This window comes from Cnephaeus nilssonii (assembly GCF_951640355.1).
Source record: "Cnephaeus nilssonii genome assembly, chromosome: 11".
Taxonomy (NCBI): domain Eukaryota; kingdom Metazoa; phylum Chordata; class Mammalia; order Chiroptera; family Vespertilionidae; genus Cnephaeus; species Cnephaeus nilssonii.
Genome location: NC_137082.1, coordinates 35,527,769 through 35,552,443, shown reverse-complemented (window position 1 = coordinate 35,552,443; position 24,675 = coordinate 35,527,769). Strand labels below are relative to the sequence as shown.

Genomic DNA, 24,675 nt, shown 5'->3' with positions numbered 1-24,675 from the left:
ACTTACCAGTGATCTGAAGTTGTGATTTCATGGTCAGGCTACCCATTGAACCAAGCTGTGATCCACTGTCAGACATACCACCAATAGGACAGCAAACCTGAACATGGCAAAGGAAAAACTTGTAAACATCAAAAATTCCCATTTTAAAAATATGCAAATGGGGCTAACCAGGCCATTTCCACATCCCACTGAATGCAACATAATAACCAGTGGTCTTCACATTGCTAAATATAATTTTCAATTCTAAGTATTCATCTTGCCTAACCTACCAGAAAAATCGGACATGATTGATCATTCCTCCTTCTGAGGTTTACCATCTTTCCTTGAGTTTCGAAGACACATTCTCTAGGTTTATGTCCTACCCTCACTGATTACTCCTTCTTAAGTCTCCTCTGACAATTCCTTCTCTTCTGTCCGCTCTTTTAATGTTGGAGTAACCTAGGGCTCAGTTATTGGTTCCCTCTTATCCTGATACTCAGTTCCTCAAAAATATCATCCATTCTGCACAGCAAAAGAAACAAAATGAAAAGGAAGCCCACTGTATGGTAGAACATATTGACCATGATACATCTGATAAAGGGTTAATTTCCAAAATATATAATGAACTCATACAACTTAACAAAAGAAAGACAAACAATTCAATTAAAAAATGGACAAAGGACCTAAATAGACACTTCTCCAAAGAGGACATACAGAAGGCCGAGACATATGAAAAAAGTCACTGATTATCAGAGAAATGCAAATTAAAACGACAATTATCACCTCACACCTGTCAGAATGGCTACCATCAACAAATCAACAAATGACAAGTCCTAGAGAGGATGTGAAGAAAATGGAACCCTAGTACACTGCTGGTGGGAATGCAGACTGGTGCAGCCATTATGGAAAGCAGTATGGAGTTTCCTCAAAAAATTAAATATGGAGCTGCCATTTGACCCAGTGATCCCACTTTAGGAACATATCCTAAGAAACCTGAAACACCAATCAGAAAGAATGTATGTACCCTATGTGCATAGCAGCACAATTTACAATAACTAAGATCTGGAAACAGCCCAAGTGCCCATCAGCAGATGAGTGGATAAAAAAGCTGTGGTATATTTATACCATGGAATACTACGCAGCAGTAAAAAAGAATCTATTATCCTTTGAGACCGCATGTAGGGACCTGCAGAGTATCATATTAAGTGAAATAAGTCAGTCAGAGAAAGACCAGTATCACATGATCACACTCATATTGGAATATAAGAAACAAAATAAACTGATAAGTGCAGAATCACATGGGGGGGGGGCGCGGTGTGGAGGGGGGAAGAGATCAACCAAAGAACTTGTATGTATATATGCATAACCCATAGACACAGACAATAGGATGGTGAAGGCCTGGGGCAGGGGACGGGGTGGGTTACAAGGAGTCAATGGAGGAAAAAAGGGTACATAGGCTACACTTTCAACAATAAAGATTTACATAATTAAAAAAATAAAAAATATATCATCCAGTGGTATGGCTTTACATATCTATATACCAGAGAGTTCCAACTTTATATTTCTACTAGAGCCCTAGTATATGAAATTCATGCACTCAGGGGGTGGAGGGGAAGTCCCTCAGCCCAGCCTGCACCCTCTTGCAGTTCGGGAGCCGTCAGTAGGACATCCTTAGCACTGCCACAGAGGCGGGAGAGGCTCCTGCCACTGCCGCTGCACTTGCCAGCCATGAGCCCAGCTTCTGGCTGAGCAGCGCTCCCCCGTGGGAGCACACTGACCACCAGGGGGCAGCTCCTGCATTGAGTATCTGCCCCCTGGTGGTCAGTGCGCATCATAGCAACCGATCGTTCTGCTGTTTGGTCGATTTGCATATTAGCCTTTTATTATATAGGATTTGTTATATGAATCATGCTGTTTTCACATGGAGATTAACTCTTCCCTGATTAATGACTAAAGAAGATATGTTACAGTTTTTCATTTAATATAATTCAATAGCCATTTATTTAAGGATTTGCTGTGTATCAGGCACTGTTTTGGGCTTCTGGGTTTCATCAATGAACACCACAAAACCCCTGCTCATCTGGAGTTTATATTCTAGCCTAGAGTGTCAAAACCCACAAACTACCAAGTGAATTACTTAGTATGTCAGAAAGTGATATAGTCTGTAGAAGAAAATGACCAGGATAGGTGGAATAGATTGTAAAATTGACAAGAGATCAAATAGAATAAAGATCCCTAAGGCTAGAGCATGCTAGAATAACAAGGAAGTAGGTGCCTGAGTAGGGGAGCAGAATAGAAGGAAATCAGGAAGTTGGAAGTACATATAATATTAGGTCTTTTAGATAAGAGTCATCCTGATTGTGTACAGAATAGATACTGAGGTTAGACAAGGGTAGAAACAAGAAGACCTTTTAGGTCAGTGGTCGGCAAACTCATTAGTCAACAGAGCCAAATATCAACAGTACAACGATTGACATTTCTTTTGAGAGCTGAAAACCGACTTCTGGGCATGGGCCACGAAGTTTCAATCGCACTGTACGTGCGTGCCCGCACGTGGTATTTTGTGGAAGACCCACACTCAAGGGGCCAAAGAGCCACATGTGGCTCGCGAGCCGCAGTTTGCCGACCACTGTTTTAGGTTATTGCCATAATCCAGGGAAAAGATTGCCATAATCCAGGGAAAAGGTAGCTCTGAACATACTGGTGGTAGAGGTGGTGAGAAATGGTTGAATTCTGGATGTATTTTGCAAATAGCGACAAAAGAATTTGCCTGCAGTTTGGAAGGCAAACATTAAAGAAAGGAGTTAAGGGTGACTCCAAGGTTTTTAGCCTGATCATCTGAAAGGATGGAGTTGCCATCAACTGAGATAATTTATGGGGAAGATGAGGAGTTCATTTTGGGATGTGTTAAGTTTGGGATGTCTTTAAATACCCAAGTAAAGTTGTTTAGAGTTGAGGAGTGAAGTCTGGGATCCTATATGATAAAAGGCTAATATGCAAATTGACTGAACAATGGAACGACCGGTGGCTATGATGTGCACTGACCACCAGGGGGCAGACACTCAATGCAAGAGCTGCCCTCTGGTGGTCAGTGAGCTCCCACAGTGGGAGCACCACTCAGCCAGAAGCCAGGCTCACGGCTGGCGAGCGCAGTGGTGGTGGTGGTAGCTTTTCCCGCCTCTGCAGCAACACAAAGGATGTCTGACTGCGGGCTTAGGCCCACTCCCCATGTCAGTCAGACATCCCCTGAGGGCTCCCGGACTGCAAGATGGCACAGGCCGGGCTGAGGGACACCCCCACCACTGAGTGCATGAATTTCGTGCACCAGGCCTCTAGTACTTTATAAAAGTAGGAACACTTGGGCTCGATTCCTAGCTCAACACTTACTATATATTATTTGAGTTATGTATAACCTTGCTAGGTCTGAGTTTCCTGTCAGAAAAATGGGGCTAATACCACCTCTACCTCACAGGGGTTGTTGTAAAGATTAAATGTTTATGTATGTGGGGGAAAAAACAAACCTCTGTAAATGTTTGTTATTTATCATTAATAGTATTTGAATTAAACTAAATATGACTTAAAAATAAAAAACTGTTCTTAGGCTTTTTGGGACTGAATAAAAATATCAGAAATATTTTAAATAGGCCAAGGTAAAGATTAAAGTCAAACAAAATCAACTTAGCACTTACTATTTGTCAGGTACTATGAAAAAAGTATACAAATACAAAAAAAGCAAACAAAACCTATTTAAACCCTAAGCATTGCCTTGAGTTTTTATACAAACTTAGACTTCCACTTAAAATTTTAAATATAAAACAATTCTGATGTTTTCTCAAATCTACCAAAATGAAATAGAACAATAATTCCTGCTGAGATGAAATCTATGAAATCCATTGTTTCATTCCTTGACTTACATATGAAAACATTTGAAAATAAAATTTTGGCCTTACTATAGTTTTGGTCTGATATATGTAGTTTTCACTTCACCTTCTTCGTTTATTTAAATTGTACCATTTCATATCTTTTATAACCTACAATTTATTAAAAGAGCCATTTTAAGGTTTTTAAAATGACTTTTAGAGAGAAAGAAGGGGAGAGGGAGAGAGAACATCAATATGACAGCAAAACATAGATTGGCCGCCTCCTGCATACCCCCTACCTGGGATTGAACCAGCAAACTGCACAGGTGCGCTGACTGGGAAGTGAACCAACAACCTTTTGGTGCACTGGATGACACCCAACCAACTGAGCCATACCGGCCAGGGCAAGCCCTTTTATTTCAAACTAGATGCCTGGTGCATGAAAATTCATGCACTGGAGGGGGGGTCCCTCAGCCCGGCCTGCGCCCTCTCACAGTCCGGGAGCCCTCAGGGGTGGGAGGCGACCCGGCGATCAGGGGCAAGGCGATGCCCCATCACACCTCTGCTGCTGCCACTGCTGGCAGCACAAGCCTAGGCTGGCCCTGGTTACCTGAGCCTCGGGTGGCCCTGGGCGGCTGGGCAGCCGCCATCGGAGGCTTGCCTGCACCTCGGGCAAGCCCTAGGGGGCTGGGGGACTCTGGAGGCAGGCATGCAGAGCAGTCTGGCGGGGCTAAGGGGACTGGGCACCACCATCTTGTGGCTGTGTGCGCCGCCATCTTTGAGGGCGTGGCAGTCAATTAGCATATTCCCTCCTTATTGGCTGTGGGCGCTGCCATCTTTGCAATGGCATGAGGGTCAATTAGCATATTCCCTCTTTATTTGATAGACTAGAGGCCTTGTGCACAAAATTCATGCACTGGGGGGGGCAAGGGGGGGTCCCTCAGCCCGGCCTGCACCCTCTCGCAATCTGGGACCCCTCAGGGGATGTCCGACTGCGGATTTAGGCCCGATCCCTGCAGTCGGACATCTGGCAGTCGGACATCCCTCTTGCAACTGGGGAGAGGTCAATGGGGGAAAAAGGAGACATATGTAATACTTTAAACAATAAAGAATTTAAATTTTTTAAAAATGAAGTTAGATCATGCTCTATGCTGCTTAAACACCCAATAACTTCCTATCTCACTTAAAATAGAAAGCAAACTCATTATCCTGGCTTACAGAAACCGTATTCCATTCCACCCATGACTGATTCTGTGACTTCACATCATACCGCTCTCCTCACCCACTGCAAATCTGGGGTTCTTTCTATTCCTCAAACACTTTGTTATTCCAGCCTTCCAGCCTTTTGCACTAACTGTTCCCTCTGCTGGGAATGCTTTTTCCTCTACCTTTAAAAGCCAACACTTCTTGTATTCCAGCCTCAAGTTAAATTCTCACCTCTTCAGAGAGGTCTGCCCTGATTACTCAATCTAAAGTAGCCATCTACTACTTTTTATCATATCATTAAAGTTTTCCTGATTTATTTATAGACTACAAGGTTCACAAAAGCAGGCAGCCTGCAGACTGAAGGGTCCTGGGTTTGATTCTGGTCAAGGGCACATGGCCTGGTTGCGGGCTCGATCTCCAGTAGGGGGTGTGCAGGAGGCAGCTAACCAATGATTCTCTCTCATCATTGATGTTTCTATATCTCTCTCCTCTCCATTCCTCTCTGAAATCAATTACACACACACACACACACACACACACACACACGAAAAAATAAAATAAAAACGAGATCCTAACCCAAAACAGCTCAGCCAGACTGTTCCCAATTTCTGACCCACAGAAACTGCAGGAGTTTCTTGCCTTATGGTTGAATAATCCCAATCTCTGCCTGTATTCCCATGGCCCTCTCTTCTCCCCTTTGTGTGCCTCTAATAAGGACAATTGTCTTTGAATTTAAGGTTCAACTGGATAACCCAGGATGATCTTATCTGTGGTAACAAAGCTGTAAATGGGCAGAGTTTTTGTATGTTATTGAAATTAAGCTGTTATAAATTCAGCCCTCCACAACAAATAATTATCCAGTCCAACATGTCATAATACCAAGATTGAGAAATCCTGCCTAGAGAAATAAAAACACTATCCTATATAATAAAAGGGTAATATGCAAATTGACCCTAACAGTGGAACAACTGGGAAAGACCGGTTGCTATGATGTGCACTGACCACCAGGGGGCAGACGCTCAACACAGGAGCTGCCCCCTGGTGGTCAGTGCGCTCCCACAGGGGAGCTCTGCTCAGCCACAAGCCAGGCTGACTGCTGCGAGCACAGCTGTGGTGGTGGGAGCCTCTCCCGCCTCCTCCACAGCGCTAAGGATATCTGACTGCCAGTTTGGCCCAGTGGATAGAGCGTTGGTCTGTGGACCAATAGGTCACAGGTTTGATTCCAGTCAAGGGCATTTACCTCAGTTGGAAGCTCCTCCCCAACCTGGGCCCTGGTCAGGGTGTGTGCAAGAGGCAATCAATCGATGTTTCTCTCTGTCTTTCCCCTCTTTGACTTCCTCTAAAAACCAATGGAAAAATATCCTCAGATGAGGATTTAAAAAAAATAAAAAGGTTAAAGGTTATATATGTTATTTTCTATTTATGTGACAGTTTCCAAAAGGGAAAAAAAATCTTTAGTTGCCAGGGGTTAAGAGTAGAGGATTGGTTATGTCTATAAAAATGCAGTACAAAGAAGATTTTTGGTGTAATGGACCTGTTCTGTATCCTTAGTGTTAGTTAAAAAGCCAATTTTATTGTATGATAAATTAAAACATTTTTTTAAAAGGCTGCATACCCTATGTATGTGAAATGGGTTGAATAGTGTCTCCCCACAAATTCATGTCTACCTGGAACCTCTGAATGTGACCTTATTTGGCCTTATGGGGTCTTTGCAAATGCAATCAAGTTAGGATGAGGTCATACCACATTTGGGTGGGCCATAATTCAATGACTAGTATCCTTATAAGAAGAAAATTTGCACAGAGAAACATGCAAGGTAAAGATGATGTAATGACATAGGAAGAACACCATGTGAAGATGAAAGCAGAGACTGGAGAGATGTGTACAGAAGCCAAGGAATGCCCAAGATTACAGACAACCCTCAGAAACTAATATAATGTCTTGAAACGGATTCTCCCTCTGAGAGTTTCAACCCTGCTAACATCTTATTTTGGCCATTTGAACTCCTAAACTGTGAGAGAATAAAGTTGTGTGTTATCTAAAACTACTTAGGTTGTGGTAATTTGTTACAGCAGTCCTAGGAAACATATACCCTATGATCCTTTTTGACATTCTGGAAAAGGCCAAAATATTTTTTTAAAATATATTTTATTGATTTTTTACAAAGAGGAAGGGAGAGGGATAGAGAGTTAGAAACACTGATCAGCTGCCTCCTGCACACTCCCTAATGGGGATGTGCCCGCAACCGAGGTACATGCCCTTGACCGGAATTGAAACTGGGACCCTTCAGTGCTCAGGCCGACTCTCTATCCACTGAGCCAAACCGGTCAGGGCAAGGCCAAATTATTGAGAAGAAAATACATTAGTGCTGCTTGAGTGGTTTTGGTTCAGTGGATAGTGCATCAGCCTGCGGAGTGAAAGGGCCCCGGTTCCATTCCAGTCAAGGGTACGTACCTTGGTTGCAGGCTGATCCCTGTCCCTGGTCAGGAGAGTGAAGGAAGCAACTGATCGATGTGTCTCTCTGACATCAATGTTTCTCTCTCCTCCTCCATCCTCTCTCCCCCTTCCACTCTTTAAAAAAAAAAATCAATAGAAAAATATCCTTAGGTGAGGATTAAAAAAAAAAAAAAAAAAAAGAACACATCAGTGCCACCTGGGGGCTGGGATTAGGGAAAGATGAAGGACTACAAAGGCACACAAGACAAGGGTTTATCAAAATTCAAATACCTGTATCTCTGAAAAGGATGAATTCTATTATGTGTAAGTAATCTACACTAATAAAAGAGAAAGATGCAAATTGACCATACCTTCACAATGCCCACCAGCCAATCAGGAGTGAGTATGCAAATTAACAAACATAAAGATGGTGGGTTAATTTGCATGTGCAGGCGCTGAGTGGCCGGGGGTGGAGTGGGACATCCCAGCCACTCCGGGCCTCTGGGCAGTGTGGGAAGGCAGAAAGGCGGCTCTGGGCCGGAGAGAAGGCAGTGCCCGCAGCCAGGGGAAGAAAGGCCCATTCTTGCACGAATCTTCGTGCATCGGGCCTCTAGTAACTCAATAAACTTGACCAAAAAAAGAGTATTCTCAATGTGTAAAAAAAATTACTGTTAATCTAGTTTCTACAACAAAATAAATATTACTTGTTTTTCCTATCTTGTAGAGATCACTGCAGTATCCATTTCTAGCATCTCCCTTCCACTTCTATATCTTAATGTTAGGTTAACCTCTTTTTTCTAATGTCCCTTCATCTTATAATCTATCCTTCTTTTCCTGGTCTACTCTCCTCCTAACACTCAATTTTTAAAGCCATTTCAACTTTGCCCCCATCTATAGCTTTAAAATTCATGAGACATAGATGAATGCCTCTGTATGAATTTCCTATGGAAAATAACTAACTTTTAAAGTGATTTTAAAAAAAGTTTTCATGCCCTAACTGATTTGGCTCAGTAGATAAGAGTGTTGGCCTACGGACTGAAGTGTTGCAGGTTCGATTCCAGTCAAGGGCACATGACCAGGTTGTGGGCTCGATCCCCAGTGTGGGGTGTGCAGAAGACAGCCGATCAGTGATTCTCTCTCATCATTGATGTTCCTCTCTCTCCCTCTTCCTTCCTCTCGAAATCAATAAAAATACATTTAATTTAAAAAAAAGGTTTTCACTATCAAGTACAGTGGTGTGGTTTACAAGGTAAACGATTGTGACTTGAACCAATGAAGGTATCAGTTGGAATCTAGATCTAACATAATGTTAAAATAACCTGTTACCTATTATCCTGCTGGTTATAAAGAAACTTAAAATAGGGCCAATTCTTAACAATTTTATACCATTTATTTTGAGTAATGTTTACTATCACACTATAAAAATGTGACAGACAGAATGTTTAATATAGAAAAAAGGTGCTAAAACATTGCCAGATGTAAAAATTAATCTTAACATCTTCCTGAAAGGCAGTAGAAAGAAAAAAATGAAAGAGATAGACACAGTTCACAAGATTATTTTAGTAACATCTTGTCCCATAAGCAACAAACAGTCAAACACATGTCTGGCCTTATTTTAAAATATGTATCCTATTTATAAATTATTAAATAGAATATTATGAAATTTACTTGGTTTATTTTCAGAAATAACATATCTAACACAATTAGTTATTTTTATAGACCACATCTATTTTGACCTAGAAGACCTTTCAATAATTTAACACAGGCCTATATCTTCTTAAAAGCCACCAAAAAGACATTTCAGGAAACATACAAAACTGATGAACAGAAAAATTGCTTATTGAAGCAGAAAGTACAGAGTTCAGAGAGCTCAAATACACAGTAGTATTCAAGGAACTAAAACCTAATGAAGTCAAATCCTCAAACAGCCTTACTAAAATACAGTAAATGGTAATTGTAAATACTGAGTAGTCTCCCTTGAGTAGGGCCACTCAACCATGTTCCCAAACCACTACTCAAGTGGAAGAGTTATGTATCAAAGGATCTCTTTTGAAAATTATGTCTTCATTCACCAGCCACTACTGTGAAGAATGGACTCCAGCCTCAATCCAGTGGGGCGGGGAGGGGGGGGGGCTGCTGTAGGAGGCCAGCGCGGAGGCGGAGGGCACACACAGCTTGGCGGGGTGTTGGGGTGGATGACCTTCCAGACTAAAGGTCCCGGGTGCCTGCGAGCAGCCAGAGGGAAGCCCGGTCCCCGGTGCCAGAGGGAAACCGGTACCAGCAGCCAGGGGAAGGAAGGCCTACTCTTGCACGAGCCTCTAGTATAGTTTATAATTAAGACCTATAGTAAATTTCAAGAACTAAAAAAGATAATCTAGGATTTCCCTTTGACTACTGACATTCCACAGAAGCAAATGCAGCTAAATCCCTCTCCCATGTTTCTTTCCTTCCCACTTCTAAAGCAGATCTATAGTTAAAATAGAGGCCCGATGCACGAAATTTGTACAAGGGGCTTGGCCCCTGCCACCGCAGCCGCCACGGGCCGGGAGCCTCTGCCTCTGCAAGCCTTGGTTCCCGCCGCCACCGCCGAAGCACCCTCCTCTGCCTCAGCCCCCGCCCTCCATGGTGGCCACCTCAGCCCTCGCAGCCCCGGCTTCGTCTGGAAGGTCGTCTGGTCTAATTAGCATATTATGCTTTTATTATTATGGATGAACCACTTGAAAATCCCTTTTAATATTCAGGACAGCCGAAACCGGTTTGGCTCAGTGGATAGAGCGTCGGCCTGCGGACTGAAGGGTCCCAGGTTCGATTCCGGTCAAGGGCATGTACCTTGGTTGCGGGCACATCCCCAGTAGGGGGTGTGCAAGAGGCAGCTGATTGATGTTTCTCTCTCATCGATGTTTCTAACTCTCTATCCCTCTCTCTTCCTCTCTGTAAAAAATCAAAAATATATTTTTTTAAAAAAAAGAATATTCAGGACAAATGAACTCCAAAAACTAGGTTAGGTGCTGCTTCAAAAAAACAAACAAATAATCCCTTCTCCATTAAATGAGTTTTAGATCAATTTGACCCTACTGATATATCTCAATGAGGGCAACTTAGTATACTTTTCAGAGGCTCAGTTCAGTATTCTTATTCATCAATGGTGAAAATGTTACTAATCTCAAATATTCTTAATACTCAGGCTCTCTCTAACACACTACTCCATTTACTTACTAAAAAGACTACTTACTACACTACTACATTTTTCATCTTATCCAAAAAATAAGGAATGACTTCCATGTGTATGTCAAGAAAATTTTCATTAGAAAGTATAAACGGATCAAAAAGCCTGATCAAAATAAAATCCTACAAATCACTTTCTCAGGTTATACAGAATAAACACATTCCACCTTTCTACAACGTTCATCAGTTTCTTTAAACATTCTGAATCATAAATTAAGTATTATGTCAAGTTTCTGCAGCAAAATTCTACAATTTTTCCATGACCAAACCATTAGTCAGTGTTTCCAAACCATGTATAAAATAACATCTAATGCCCAGCAGGTGTAGCTCTGTGGTTGAGCATCAACCTATGAACCAGGAGGTTACGGTTCAATTCCCAGTCAGGGGGACTGTGGGCTCGATCCCCAGTAGGGGGCGTGCAGGAGGTAGCCAATGAATGATTCTCTCTCATCACTGTGAAGTATAGTACGGTAATTCCTCCTTTGGAAAACTGCTGTTTGAACTACTCTGTTATTCTTAGACAGTCTCTTATTCTGTAGGTCAACTCTATTATTTTTAGACTAGAAGCCCGGTGCACGAAATTCGTGCACGGCGGGGCGTTGTCCCTCAGCCCAGCCTGTACCCTCTCCAATCTGGGACATCCCTCTCACAATCCAGGACTGCTGGCTCCCAACTGCTTGCCTGCCTGCCTTCCTGATTGCCCCTAACCGCTTCTGCCTGCCAGCCTGATCACCCCCTAACCACTTCGCTGCCAGCCTGGTTGATGCTTAACTGCTCCCCTGCCAGCCTGTTTGCCCCCAACTTCCCTCCTCTGCCAGCCTGGTCACCCCTAACTGCCCTCTCCTGCAGGGTTGATCACCTCCAACTGCCCTCCCTTGCAAGCCTGGTCCCTCTCAACTGCCCTCCCTTGCAGGCCAGGTGCCTCCCAACTGCCCTCTCCTGCTGGCCATCTTGTAGTGGCCATCTTGTGTCCACATGGGGGCCGGATCTTTGACCACAGCGGGGCAGCTATATTGTGTGTTACAGTGATGACCAATCTGTACATTACTCTTTTATTAGATAGGATAGAGGCCTGGTGCACGGGTGGGGGCCAGCTGGTTTGCCCTGAAGGGTGTCCCGGATCAGGGTGGGGTTCCCTTGGGGTGTGGAGCGGCCTGAGCGAGGGGCCTGTGGTGGTTTGCAGGCCGGCCACGCCCCATGGCAACCCAAGGGGAGGCCCTGGTATCTGGAATTTATTTTCCTTCTACAATTGAAACTTTGTAGCCTGGAGCGGAGCCAAGCCTGCTGCTCCCTCCTGGGCGGCAGCCATCTCTGTGGCAGTTAATTCACCTTCTACAATGGAAACTTTGTAGCCTTAAGCAGGTGAGCCCGGCCAGGGTGTGCGGAAAGCTTTGCTTCCCCTGTTGCCGCCGGCAACCCTGGCCTGCTCTCTCAAGCTCCATTCTGCCGCCATTTGTTTGACTTTGTTTACCTTCTATAATTGAAACTTTGTAGCTTGAGTGGAGGCTTAGGCCTGCAATGGTTATGGAAAGCTTGGCTTGCTCTGTTACCTGGGAAACCTTGCTCACTGTGGCTGTAGCCATCTTGGATTGGGGTTAATTTGCATACTCGCCCTGATTGGCTGGTGGGTGTGGCTTGGCTGGTGGGCGTGGCTTATGTAGCGGAGTGATGGTTCATTTGCATATTACCATTTTATTAGAGAGGATAGTCCCTTATTCTGTAAAATAACTGTTTTAGTTTGAATAATAGAAAAAGATAAAAACTTAGCTGTCTGACCTTGCAAGCTAGCCATCTGATGTAACAGGCTAATACTGATACTGATGATAATTCCCATATTCTCATGCCAAGTATTGGTTCATTATGTATTCAAGGTTACAAACTGTCTGTAACAATAACCCACACAAAGCTCTTTGTAAAATCTGCAGACAAAGAGATCAAAAGGTATAAATACAGGACACTTCCTCTATTTCGGGGCTCAGAGATTTGGGAAATACCTCCCTTTGGGCCCCTGAGAATAAAGACTCCTAATTAATTGGCTCATTAAGGCGTCTCGTATCTATCTCGCTGATTTACAGTACAACAATTGATGTTTCTATCTCTCTCTCTCCATTTCTCTCTGAAATCAATAAAAATATATTTAAATAAATAAATACATAAACTAATGCTTAATGAAACTTATCAGAGGATAAGTGAAATCACCAAAAACCAAAACTAGAAATGTAATAAGCAGTTGAATTACTTTGATATTTTCTTGTTCTTTTCTATTTCTTTTTTTTTTTCTTATATTTTTATTGATTTCACAGAGGAAGGGAAAGGGAGAAACATCAATGATGAGAGAGAAGCATTGATCGACTGCCTCCTGCATGGCCCCTACTGGGGATTGAGCCCACAACCCAGGCATATGCCCTTGACTGGAATCGAACCCGGGACCCTTCAGTCCGTAGGCTGACACTATCCACTGAGCCAAACCAGCTAGGGCCTTTTCTCTTTTTAACAAGATTAATAATAATAGCTATCATTTTATTGATGATTGTTTAATGTGCAGTCTCATGACAACCATGGGAAGTAGATATTATGCTCATTTTTCAGAGAAAAAGAAATAGGAGCTCAGAGTACCTATGTTTATACTACATTGCTGGAGCTGGCAACCCAAATCCTATGTTTTAAATCATCACATTACTCCATTTTTCAAAAGCATAATCTTTCAAATCCTAGTATTAAAAAAAAAACCTAAGTAGTTTCATATTTATAGATGAAAACCTGCTATGTACCTAATTCATCTGAACACTCTGTAAAATTGTTTGTCTAACAGAGACTGGCAGCGTTAATATTTAGTTATATTGCTAATTAACCTTCAACTATTTGTACAGCACATAAGAACTTCCTTTCTTTCTATTCAACTTGTGCAAACTGGGAAATCACTATGTATGCGATCCATTAAGGAGTGCGCTGACACTGAGAGAGTAATGAAGCAAGATCCACAACATGAAAAAAGAGGGATAGCCTGTACACAATGTACTATCCTCACATACCCCCGTTTTTACAAAATGAATAGGGAAAAGGCTTTCAAAATTGGTCCTCTTTATCTACTGCAGGGTCCCACTATCACAGGGTGACCCAAATAAAAGATTTTTGTCTCTTATACAAACATTTGTCCCTTCCTTTCTATTCCCATTACCACTTCTAGCCTGGTCTCCCTGCCTCCAGACCAGACCCCACCAACTCTAGTAAACACTGTAAACCTCAATATTATGAAATAAATCTCCATAAAATACCATCTGATTTTGTCAGCCAACAGGGACTTGGCTATCCCAAAATAAGGCTGATCTCCTAATTTTGCAAAACTTTCTCTTATTACCAGGCCCACACAAAACCTCTTCAAACTAATATAAACTCCAAATAATCTCTTCACTGCACTTCCACCATCAAGTCCATTCCCGCCTCTGCATCTTTGCCCATTCTGAATCCCAGTCTTAAATAGCTTCCCTTTTCCTCTGTCTTAATTATTCCACATACCCCTCATTCAGCCCTAGACTACTTTGAGGTATTGCTTAAAGCTTTATGTGGGTTAGGACTTTCTTCCCAGAGGGCAGGGAACATGAGTTATGTTGCAAAACGTCAAGCTCCAGATCAGAGGTTGCAAAGAGGTAACCCACAGGAAAAATTCAGCCCACAGTGGTGATTTGTTTGGCCCACAATGTTTATATTATGAATTCATAAGCTGCCAACATTTAAAAATAAAGATTTCTCACAAAATCTGGGTTTCCAGCCCGAGCCAATTTGGTTCAATGGATCAAACATAGGCCCACAGACTGAAGGGTCCCAGGTTCAATTCTGGCCAAGGGCACCTACCTCGGTACCTCAGTACCACGGTCGCAGGTTCCCCCGGCCCTAATCAGGGTGCATGCAGGAGGCAACCAATTGATGTGAGACACCTCAATGTTTCTCTCTGTCCCTCCTTCACCCTCCCATTCTCTCTAAAAATCAATGGGAAAATATCCTCAGGTGAGGATTAACCTAAATAAATAAATAAATAATAAAATGGGGGGGAAAATACCTTTTTTTAAAATCTGGATTTCCAGCTTCTCTTTAGAAAAAATTTAAGATGTTCAGACCACATTTGGTCTACACTTCCCACTAGATCAATAGTGAACCAAGCACTGAATTATATATTTTAAATTATTAAAATGGTAAATTTTACCTCAATTTAAAAACAAAGAAGTTAAGGAACTTAGTCAGTCATATTGCCAAAATTCAAAATCAGAGAATCTAATTTCAGTAGACACGGTTAATACCTACAATATGATTCCTTTATGGACTAGCATCCTTTCTTCTGTGACCAACTAAACCGATTCTCTAAAACAAAGGATCAAAGGACTAAATTCTAGAGTCTACTCTGTCTTTGCACAAATGACTAAGAAGCAAACCAGCCAAAACCGGTTTGGCTCGGTGGATAGAGCGTCGGCCTGCGGACTCAAGGGTCCTGGGTTCGATTCCGGTCAAGGGCATGTACCTTGGTTGCGGGCACATCCCCAGTAGGGGGTGTGCAAGAGGTAGCTGATCGATGTTTCTCTCTCATCGATGTTTCTAACTCTCTATCCCTCTCTCTTAAAAAAAAAAAAAAAAAGAAGCAAACCAAAGTTCACCTAAATGCAGATGGCATTTCTGGATTTTTTTTCCTTGTCTTTAAAATATATATATATATCTGTAATTGACAGAGAAAGGGCTGTGGAATCCAATAAAATGTATCTTCTCAGAAAGCAAGTGTGCTATTAGACATTTTTGGAGTGAGGTAAGTTCCATGCAGATAAATTCTTAGTTTAAAACTTTAAACTGATGATATAGTACAAAACTTCTCTTTCCTGGGGTTGAGAGTCTATCAGGGTTATCAGTTTGCAGATATGAAAAAAAAATTGCAAGTTTCTTAAGAGCAGGGAATGCTTTTTCATCATGATTCCCTGTAATGCCTAGCACAGAGCAACACTTAACATACATTCAATGTTTGAACCAAGAAATCCAAAGTTAATTATCTTAAGTTGCAATTCAATGCAATCCTTACAATATCTTCTTGCTTTTTACAATAATTACTGGTAAACAAGTTTGTTTCCCTGACAAGAACACAAAATCCTTGAGGCAGTTTTTTGTTTTGTTTTTTTAATGTTTTGATTGATTGTAGAGAGAAAGAGGGATTGAAAGTTAGAAACATTGATGAGAGAAACATCATCAATTGGCTGCCTTCTGTAAACCTCCTACTAGGGATCATCAAGCCCACAATCCAGGCCCCACCGGGATTGAACCAGTGACCTCTTGGTTCTTGGTTCATGGGTCAAGGCAGGGGTTTTATATTAAGTGTCCCTTGGGGCCTAACACAATAGGAGCTCAATAAATGCTGGCTGAACATTACAAACTTAACGTTTCTATACCTAGGCTTCCTACAAAGTCTCTCTTTCTACTAATGTTTAAAGTAGATCTTAAAATGGCCTATTATAAAGCACTGGATATTATGAAGTGCTATTATATTTCTGAAACAGTCCTATATTGTGATACAAACAAAGCCCTGAAAAATTAGTAAGCCAGTGCATGAAGTACTAAGTATAACCAAAGCATGAGCTAACTAGAAGGAATCTGAGCAATCATGTTCAATACTTTGAGGAAACAGAGACCCAGAGAGATTTAAGTGAATTGCCCAAGATCACAGAATTTAAGTAACAAGCAATCCAAGGCTAGAACCAGGTCTTCTGAATATTGGCCCAGTTTTCTTTTCACAAAGAACTACTTTATGAGCTCAGGATGAAGTGGATACTTTTAGAAATATTTTTTAAACTTCTGGTATGGAGAATCTTTCCCAGAACATGTTTTTGTGTTTGTTTTTAATTTATCTTTATTGTTGAAAGTATTACAGATGTCCCCTTTTTCTCCCCATTGACCCCTCCACCCTACCCTCGGCCCCCCAAGAACATAAGCTTTTGTAAAGTATTACATCAACATTAAATAAATGAAAGCTGACTTGCTCCTATACTGCAGATAACACCATCTCCTTTCCCCCCTTTTTTGCTCTACATATGTATTTTTCATTTTCATTGTCAGATCCTAAGAATTCTTCCTTTTATCATCTTATCTACTTTTTCTCTTACTTATTCCTTTTCCTAGTATCTCTCACAATGCACCCTACCATTTCCTTGTTTTCTCTCCATAATTATAAAAAGGAACAGATTAAGTACACATTTGATTAGAGCACTGACCTGGGACACCATTATAAGCAAATCACAGTACTTGATCTCTCAGAATTTATAGGGTAATTAGTTAACAAAAAATAAAATAAACACAAAGGGTCACATAGATGAGTGAATAATAAACATTGATGTTTACAGTAGAGACAAGAGTCTAAGTATGGATGGAACATTTATGCGAAGGGAAGTAGTAATGACAATGACAACAAGTAGTAGCAAGGTAAAGGTCAGGCAAATACAAGGCACCACTTCCTTCCTACTCAGCTTTCTCACCCACCAACTCATCTGCTTCAGGCTCCTCCCCAGCCCGGGCCCTTTTGGCACATGTGGGAGGCAACCAATCGATATGTTTCTCTCACAGGGATGTTTCTGTCTTCCTCTCCCTTCAACTCTAAAAATCAATGGAAAAATATCCTTGGGTGAGGCTTGAAGGAAAAAAACACAAAAAAACCAGGCCTTTTCTTTCCACGTCCTCCATTCTTTTCCCACTGCACCATGTTGCCTTCCTTTTAACTCTTACACGTTTTTACCATATACATGCACATGCCTAGACAAGTATAACCATTTACAAAGCAGCACAAATAGGAAAAGTGTGTATAAATCTAAGGAAGCTAGAAAAACAGAAAAGTCAGAGAACCCATATTAAGAGCACAGTATAGCTCACATGATAATTCTCATAGAGGAGGCTTTGAGTTTCCAGATCTAGGTAGAAACTGCCTATTTCTTCAACCAACTGATATAAGCAGCATCAATAGTGCTCTCTCTCCATACCTCCCATAGCAGTTACATGACCAGGGTTCACCCTCTGCACCATTCCTGTGCCACAACCTCTCTCACAGGCATGCCACCATACCTGAAGTTCTCACTGTTCAAGTCAGGAGTCAATTCTTTGGGTTAAGGCGTTGTCTCCAGAATGCCACTGTTAAATGCATGTTACCTGAGAGGGGAAGAAAGGTCCATTAATACATTGCTTCTATGGTTAAATGCATCAAACTAGCAATGACCTTGGGAATCAGACAGCACAAGTTATTTTTAAGTTTCAATGGATAGAGAAAATATTTTTTTGTTTTTTTAAATGTTTTACTGATTTTGAGAGAGAAAAAAAAGGGAGAAGGGATAGAGAGAAACATCAATGAAAGAGAAACATCATCTATCAGCTGCCTCCTGCACGCCCCCTACTGGGGATCGAGCCAACAATCAGGGCATGGTCCTAATCAGGAATCGAACTGGTGACCTCTTAGTTCATGAGCCACACTGGCTGGATAGAGAATTGTTGATGGGGCAGGCAGGGTAAGAAGGTGAGTAGCTGAAAATGACTCATACATAGTATGAGATAATGCCCCCCTATGTACTATAGCTACATGGCAAAATGAGAATAGCCATATAAACACATACTCTACCTACTGGAGTCATGATAAGGACAGTCCCTGCAATGTGAAGATTCCTAGGGACAGAAAAAGAAAACACTCCAAGGATCTTTCCAACTCTGAAAAGAAGCAAAAGAGTGAGCTGGCAGCAGTTTTCCAGGGACAGTGCACTGCTAGACTGAAAAACGATGGAGGCAGGAACAGCTTCTGGTTAACTACGTACTTCTAGTTATAAAGCTTGTATCCAGCATTTTTAGCTGAGGGTCAACCTCCCAATGAGAGAATGCTGCAATTCAATTCCACACTCCTCCCCTTGCTAATTTATATTGACTCAAAGCCAGTATCATTTACAGCCACAAAAATCAACATGCCTTTACTGAGCGCTTATTATGAGCCCAGAATTTGTCTAGGTGCTATAAATACAGAAAAAAACAAAACGAAACAACTTTATACACTTTTGCCTTAACTCACATAAAGGAAACCAATCCCCAAAAACCCAAAATTGAGAGAGCTGAGAAACAAGAAAGGAAGTAACAACCAAAAACAACAACAGGTAACTATTTATAAGTACAAACACAAACTTCTTAAGCCAGAATGAAAACAAAACTTACTTCTAGGCCAGAGTTCCTTGTTAAACTCTTGCCTAAACAGTCAAGAGGTGCAGATTAGAACCCCCGCCCCTTTTTTTTCTTTTGGTCTAATACTAAAAGCTCTTTAGTAGCACATATCCATCTTGGTACATTTTGGAGAACAACCTTAGATTAAGAGTTATAAAACTTGGTTCTAGTTCTCTTAACTAGTTTTATTTAGGTAAATAATTTAACCTGCGTAGGACTTTCTTTAAAAACAAACAGAAAACGAAGAGGATGAACTAAGAATAGTATATACTTGGCACATACACCTCTCATTGGAGAACTATTTCTACAGGAGGCATCACCAATCAATCATAACTCACTTTCCCAGAGAACATATAAGACCAAAATCCTTCTCAACACATTGCTTCTAGAAGCTACTTTAAAGTGGAGTTGGCCAATAAAACAAAATATATTTGCCACTGTGGACTAGATAATCTCTGCAATCTCTTCCAACTCTAAATTTTTAATACCAAGTTTATGAGGGTGGAAGAAAAACACTTTCAAAGGGCTTACATCAATAACGTTGACAGTTAGCCCTGGCCGGTTTGGCTCAGTGGATAGCGTGTTGGCCTGTGGACCAAAGGGTCCTGGGTTCAATTCCAGTCAAGGGCACGTACCTTGGCTGCAGGCTCCTTCCTGGCCCGGGCCTTGGTGGGGGCTCATGCAGGAGGCAACCAATTGATATGTTTCTCTCAGATTGATGTTTCCCTCTTTCACTCTCCCTAAAAATCAATGGAAAAATATCCTCAGGTGAGGATCAACAACAAAAATAATAATAATGTTGACAGTTATAAATTTCAGTCTAATCTCCCAAGTTCTCTTCTAAATTGAACCCCATCTGGTTCTAATTTTTGAAAGATGCTAATGATCAGTCTGAGACCATTAACATATATAGCCTGGCAATATTATTCAGATTTGCTAATGGGTTCTTTTGACAGGAAAGTAGCCCTTTACCGAGACTGGCCCTAAAATATTTTCATCTAAAAGTATGTCAACAACATTGACCTAGTAAAGAACTAAGCCCAATCCCTTGATCATCCCCCCACAGCCTCTCTCCAAGGTCAAGCCTTTTCACTTCTCACCTAGACCTCTGCAATAGCCATTCTTCCATTCTTTCACTTACCGGAGCAATCTTTCTAAAACACATATGACCTCATATCACTTTACCTGTTTAAAAATCGGTATTTATTGCTAACAACATAAAACAAGTTTTTAAACATTATACTTAGAACTTTTTATATAATTGCCTCCTTTTACCTTTCTGGCCTCACATCCCATAATGCTCTCCTTCCCCATCCCACTCTCTGTTCCCTGAACCTTTTTTCTTTCACAATCCTCTGCATTTACATACAGCATTAAGGTCTTTCCTCGGCTTGCCCTGTTCTTCCTTTTCCCCATCCCTTCACACTCCCCCTCATCATCTAAGACCCAAATTAGGTACAGGGGCAGGTCCTGCATCTTTCTCTGGCCAACCCTCAGACAGGTCACTTCCTCTCCTAAGTCAAAGCTTCTTGTGCTGTTCTTGGTATGTCCACAGTATTGTTTGCCTCAGTGGTTCCCAAAACCATCAGAAGTGCCTGGGGCATGTTTTAAAAGTAAATTCTTCAGGTCCAACCCAGAGGTACTAAATCAATCTCAGGAGATGAGACCCTGGAATTTCTACTTTTAAAAAGTTCCCCTAATTATTCTAATGGTCAAATTTGGGGACTAGTTTGTCTGTGTCTTCCAGTAGGTGTAAAGATTTTTTTTTAAAAGGAAATGTAGAAATGATTTGCAATAGAATACACCACAGAAGTATTCTGCACTTTTTTTTTTTTTATTTCATATCATATTCCTGTTGACTTGCCTCATGCTGAAGATGAAGGAACTCCTTTTGGATTCACACCCCCAAAACTTACATTCATTGTTCAAAAAACGTTGAATTTCCACTTTCATATCTAAATCTTAAAAATGAAGTAACTGCACCTTGAGTAAACCCATAAATACACAGTGCAGGCTCTCTCACCAGATCTGCCATAAGAACTTTATTTCAGCTGAGTAATAAACCCTTAGCCCACTTTTAGGGTGGAAATACATGTTGCCTTTACATACTTCCGTAAGGTTAATATGCATTAGGAGTAGATGATGGGGGCCCTCAATTAAGGGTAATGACAGGTAGCTGACTCCAGTGCCTCCGCAATTTTCAAAGAAAAAAAATCCACTCTTCCTTCCCCATCCCTCACTCCCCAAAAAAGTAAACTGAAACTGTAGAATACTGGCAGAAAATGTAACCAGATTAAGATACAAGATAACCAAGAAAACAAGTTGAGTTGTTATTGGGGACTCATGAATTCCGGGTAGCATGCAAGTTCCCCTGGTTACATCTCTAATTTCAGGCTCAACCTCGGGACGCAGACCCTGTGTTTTTCTCTCTCTAAAACGCGGCTCGGGACGAAAATTTGAGTCCCTCACAAAGTCATGAACTCATCATGTTTCGAACCTCAGAATACGTTCACGCCTCCTTTTTTCTTTTCTCTACTGAAGAGAAGGGCACTCTCAGGAGGGAGGACAGTGACAGTTCCACGTCTGCAAAACTTAGCGCCGGCGGGGCCGCGGCAGAAGCGGGCACCAAGGAGGCACCGGGCCGGGACCACCACCACGCTGAGGGACAATGGAGGGAGGAGTGATAGAGATAAGGGGGAGCAGCCGCTGGGCTAGGCCCCCCTCGCGATCGGGGGCTCCAAAAAGTCTCGGGAAGGCCAGCCGGGTGGCAGGTGGGCCCAGCCACCGCCCCTTAAAGGGCCACGTCGCCCGCGCTGGCCGCTGCCGCCGGGCCCCGCGCAAAGGCCGGGCCGAGAGGTGGTGGCCCCGGGCAGGGCTGAGGGGCGCGGGGCCGGACCCTGACGGTTCTCGCTGCGGCCCAGGCTTCCCATAAGTTGGCGCCCGCGAGGCGAGACGCTCCGGACGCCTCTACCCGAAAGTGGCCCTTCAGCGCATCGGGGCCGTCCCACCCCCCATCCGGCCGCAGCCACTAGCCCGATCTCCCCGCGCCCCCACAGGCACCGGCTCCGAGGGAAGAGGGAGCAGTCGCGGCTCTGGGTCCTGGCTTGCGCGCCACACTCCTCCACCCTCGTTCTCCTCGGACATTCATCTCCCTTTCCCCCCCCAGAATTGTCCCCAACCCGCCAGCTGGTGTTTACCGGGACTCGGGGCGGCGGCGACTCTTCAGTCCCTCGACTAAGATGGCAGCCGGTCCCGAGTCCGGACCACAGCGACTAGAGCGAGTTGGCGGCCAATGCGCAGGCGCCTCCGGCTCGGGAGCGGTCTGCACTACAATCCCCAGAAGGCCCTGCGCACTAGCCAGCAGCCTGCCTGAACTGGCATGGAGTGGTGAGCGCCCCTGGATCGGTTTTCTTGTCTCTAAGAGAGAGGGATTCCTGGATTGCTTCCAGCACCTCCAGGCTTTTTTTTTTTTTTAACACCCCCTCACACACATACACACCAGAACCTCTAAGGACCGAAGCTATGGCACCCAAAATGTAGTGTAAATCAGAATCACCTGAAGGACGTAAATCTTAGACATCTGGGCCCCACCCCCAGAGCTTCCAATTCAGCAGATTTGGGATGGGATCCAATAATTTGCATTTCTCCTTTAAAAAAAAATTTTTTTTTTTTATTTCCGAGAGGAAGGGGTAGGGAGAGAGAAATAGAACCAAGATGATAAGAGAGAATCATTGACTGGCTGCCTCCTGCACGCCCCCTATTGGGGATCAAACCCAAAACCAGAGCATGTGCCCTGACCGGAATCCAACCATGACCTCCTAGTTCATAGGTCAAGGTTCAACCACTGAGCCACACCGGCCAGGCAGTAATTTGCATTTCTAAAAAAAGCTCTCTGGTGTACTCTGGTGGTGGATTAGACTTGAAGAACCACTGGATTATAGCTTAGTTCTTACAAAAGTACACTCCGGAGTTAATATTGATTGGTTTCAAATCCACCTTTTAACAGGGTCCGCTTAGGCATGATAAAAATAGCTTACACGCACGTGGAGCCAACCTGGAAGGTGTTCTAAGAGCTGATCAATAAGCTTCTTCAATTCTCACAACAAACCTAGGAGAGAAGTACCTTCATTATCCTCACTTTACAGATGTATGAATCAGGTAGTCTGGCTTTGGAGTCCATCCTCCACTTCCTTCATGGGTTCTTTGTGAAAATGAATAGGCTGTGCAAGTAGACTCAGAGACACAACTAACCGCTTAGTAATTAGTGACCTTTGTTATTGTTGTTTGGCATGTTTCCTCCATCTGGAAAGACACTCACACTTTTTAAAGTACTTTTAAATCCTCCATGTCAATTTTTCCTAAAATGTGTCTTTAGGAGAGCTTGTTAAAGATACAGACAGATTCTTGGCTCAATGAGCATCGACGTATAAACCAAGAGGTCACTGGTTCGATCCCCAGTCAGGGCACATGCCCGGGTTTAGTGCTTGGGGGACATGCAGGAGGCAGCCAATTGATGTTGATGTTGATGTTTCTCTCTCATCAATGTTTCTATCTCTCTATCCCTCTCCTTTCCTCTTTCTCTTTAAAAATCAATTAAAACCATATTTTAAAGAGATTCTTGGACCTCTACCGCATTCCGATTCTCTTGGGCAGTGGTTCTCAAACGTTAGTGCCCATCAGAATTACTAGTACCTGGAGGATTTTATTAAACCTTAGATTGCTGGGCTCCACCCATAATTCCCCACTCAGTAGGTCCCCCTAGAGTGAGCCTGAAAATATACATTTTTAATCAAGGACCACATTTGGAGAATCACTGCTGTAGGGCATTGTTTCTCAACTTATTTTTCCAATTACAGTTTACATTCAATGTTATTTTGTATTACTTTCAGGTATACAGCATTGTTAGACAATCATATACTTTACAAAGTGGTGTCCTGTCCCTTCCCCCCATATTTCAAATACCCACATGACACCATACATAATTATTACAATATCCCCTATATGCTGTACTTTACGTCCCTGTGACTATTTTGTAACTACCAATTTGTACTTATTTATTTATTTTTAGAGAGAGAGAAAGATCTGTTCTTCCACTTATTTGTACATTCATTGGTTGATTCTTGTATGTGCCCTGACCAGGGATTGAACCCAAAATCTTGGTGTATCGGGATGATGATGTAAACAACTGAGCTAGCCAGCCACAGGGGATTGAACCTGCAACCTTGGTTTATCTGGACAATGCTTTAACCAACTGTGCTAATTTGTACTTCTTAATTCCTTCACCTTTTTCACTCATGTCTCCAACCCCTACCCCCTCTGGCAACCATCAGCCTGTTCTCTGTGTCTATGAGTCTGTTTCATTTTGGTTTGTTCGTTTATTTTACTCTTTAGATTCCACATATAAGTGAAATCATATGATATATGTCTTCTCTGGCTGCCTTATTTCACTTAGCATAATATTCCCTAGGTACATCCATGCTGTTCCAAGGAGTAAAATTTCATTCTTTTTATGACCAAGTAATATTCTGTTATATTTATATACACCACAACTTTTTTATCCACTCGTCTATTAATGGGCACCTGAATTGCTTCAGTATTTTGGCTATCTATATATATAAAAAGCCAGTGACCGGAACGCTGTAACGACCAGAACAACCAGTAGCTATGATGCCCACTTCAGCCAGAGAACCAGCCGATCATGGGTGGGGCTGGGTCCAACCTCCCGCAACCCCTCCCCCAGGCTGGCCCCGCCCCC

The 24,675-nt window shown here is 42.5% G+C and overlaps 1 protein-coding gene across 1 annotated transcript in view; it reads right to left on the bottom strand.

Annotated features, from left to right (window-relative positions):
- The window catches only part of ITCH (itchy E3 ubiquitin protein ligase), a 104,715-nt gene extending 82,515 nt beyond the window's left edge, over window positions 1-22,200 (bottom strand). The window contains exons 1-3 of the mRNA XM_079784066.1: window positions 22,118-22,200; window positions 17,790-17,873; window positions 7-97 (exon numbers count right to left, since the gene is read on the bottom strand). Coding sequence (XP_079640192.1) covers window positions 7-76 — 70 coding nt within the window. The 5' untranslated portion in view covers window positions 77-97; window positions 17,790-17,873; window positions 22,118-22,200. The remainder of the gene's footprint in view (window positions 1-6; window positions 98-17,789; window positions 17,874-22,117) is intronic.
- Window positions 22,201-24,675: the final 2,475 nt, after the last annotated feature.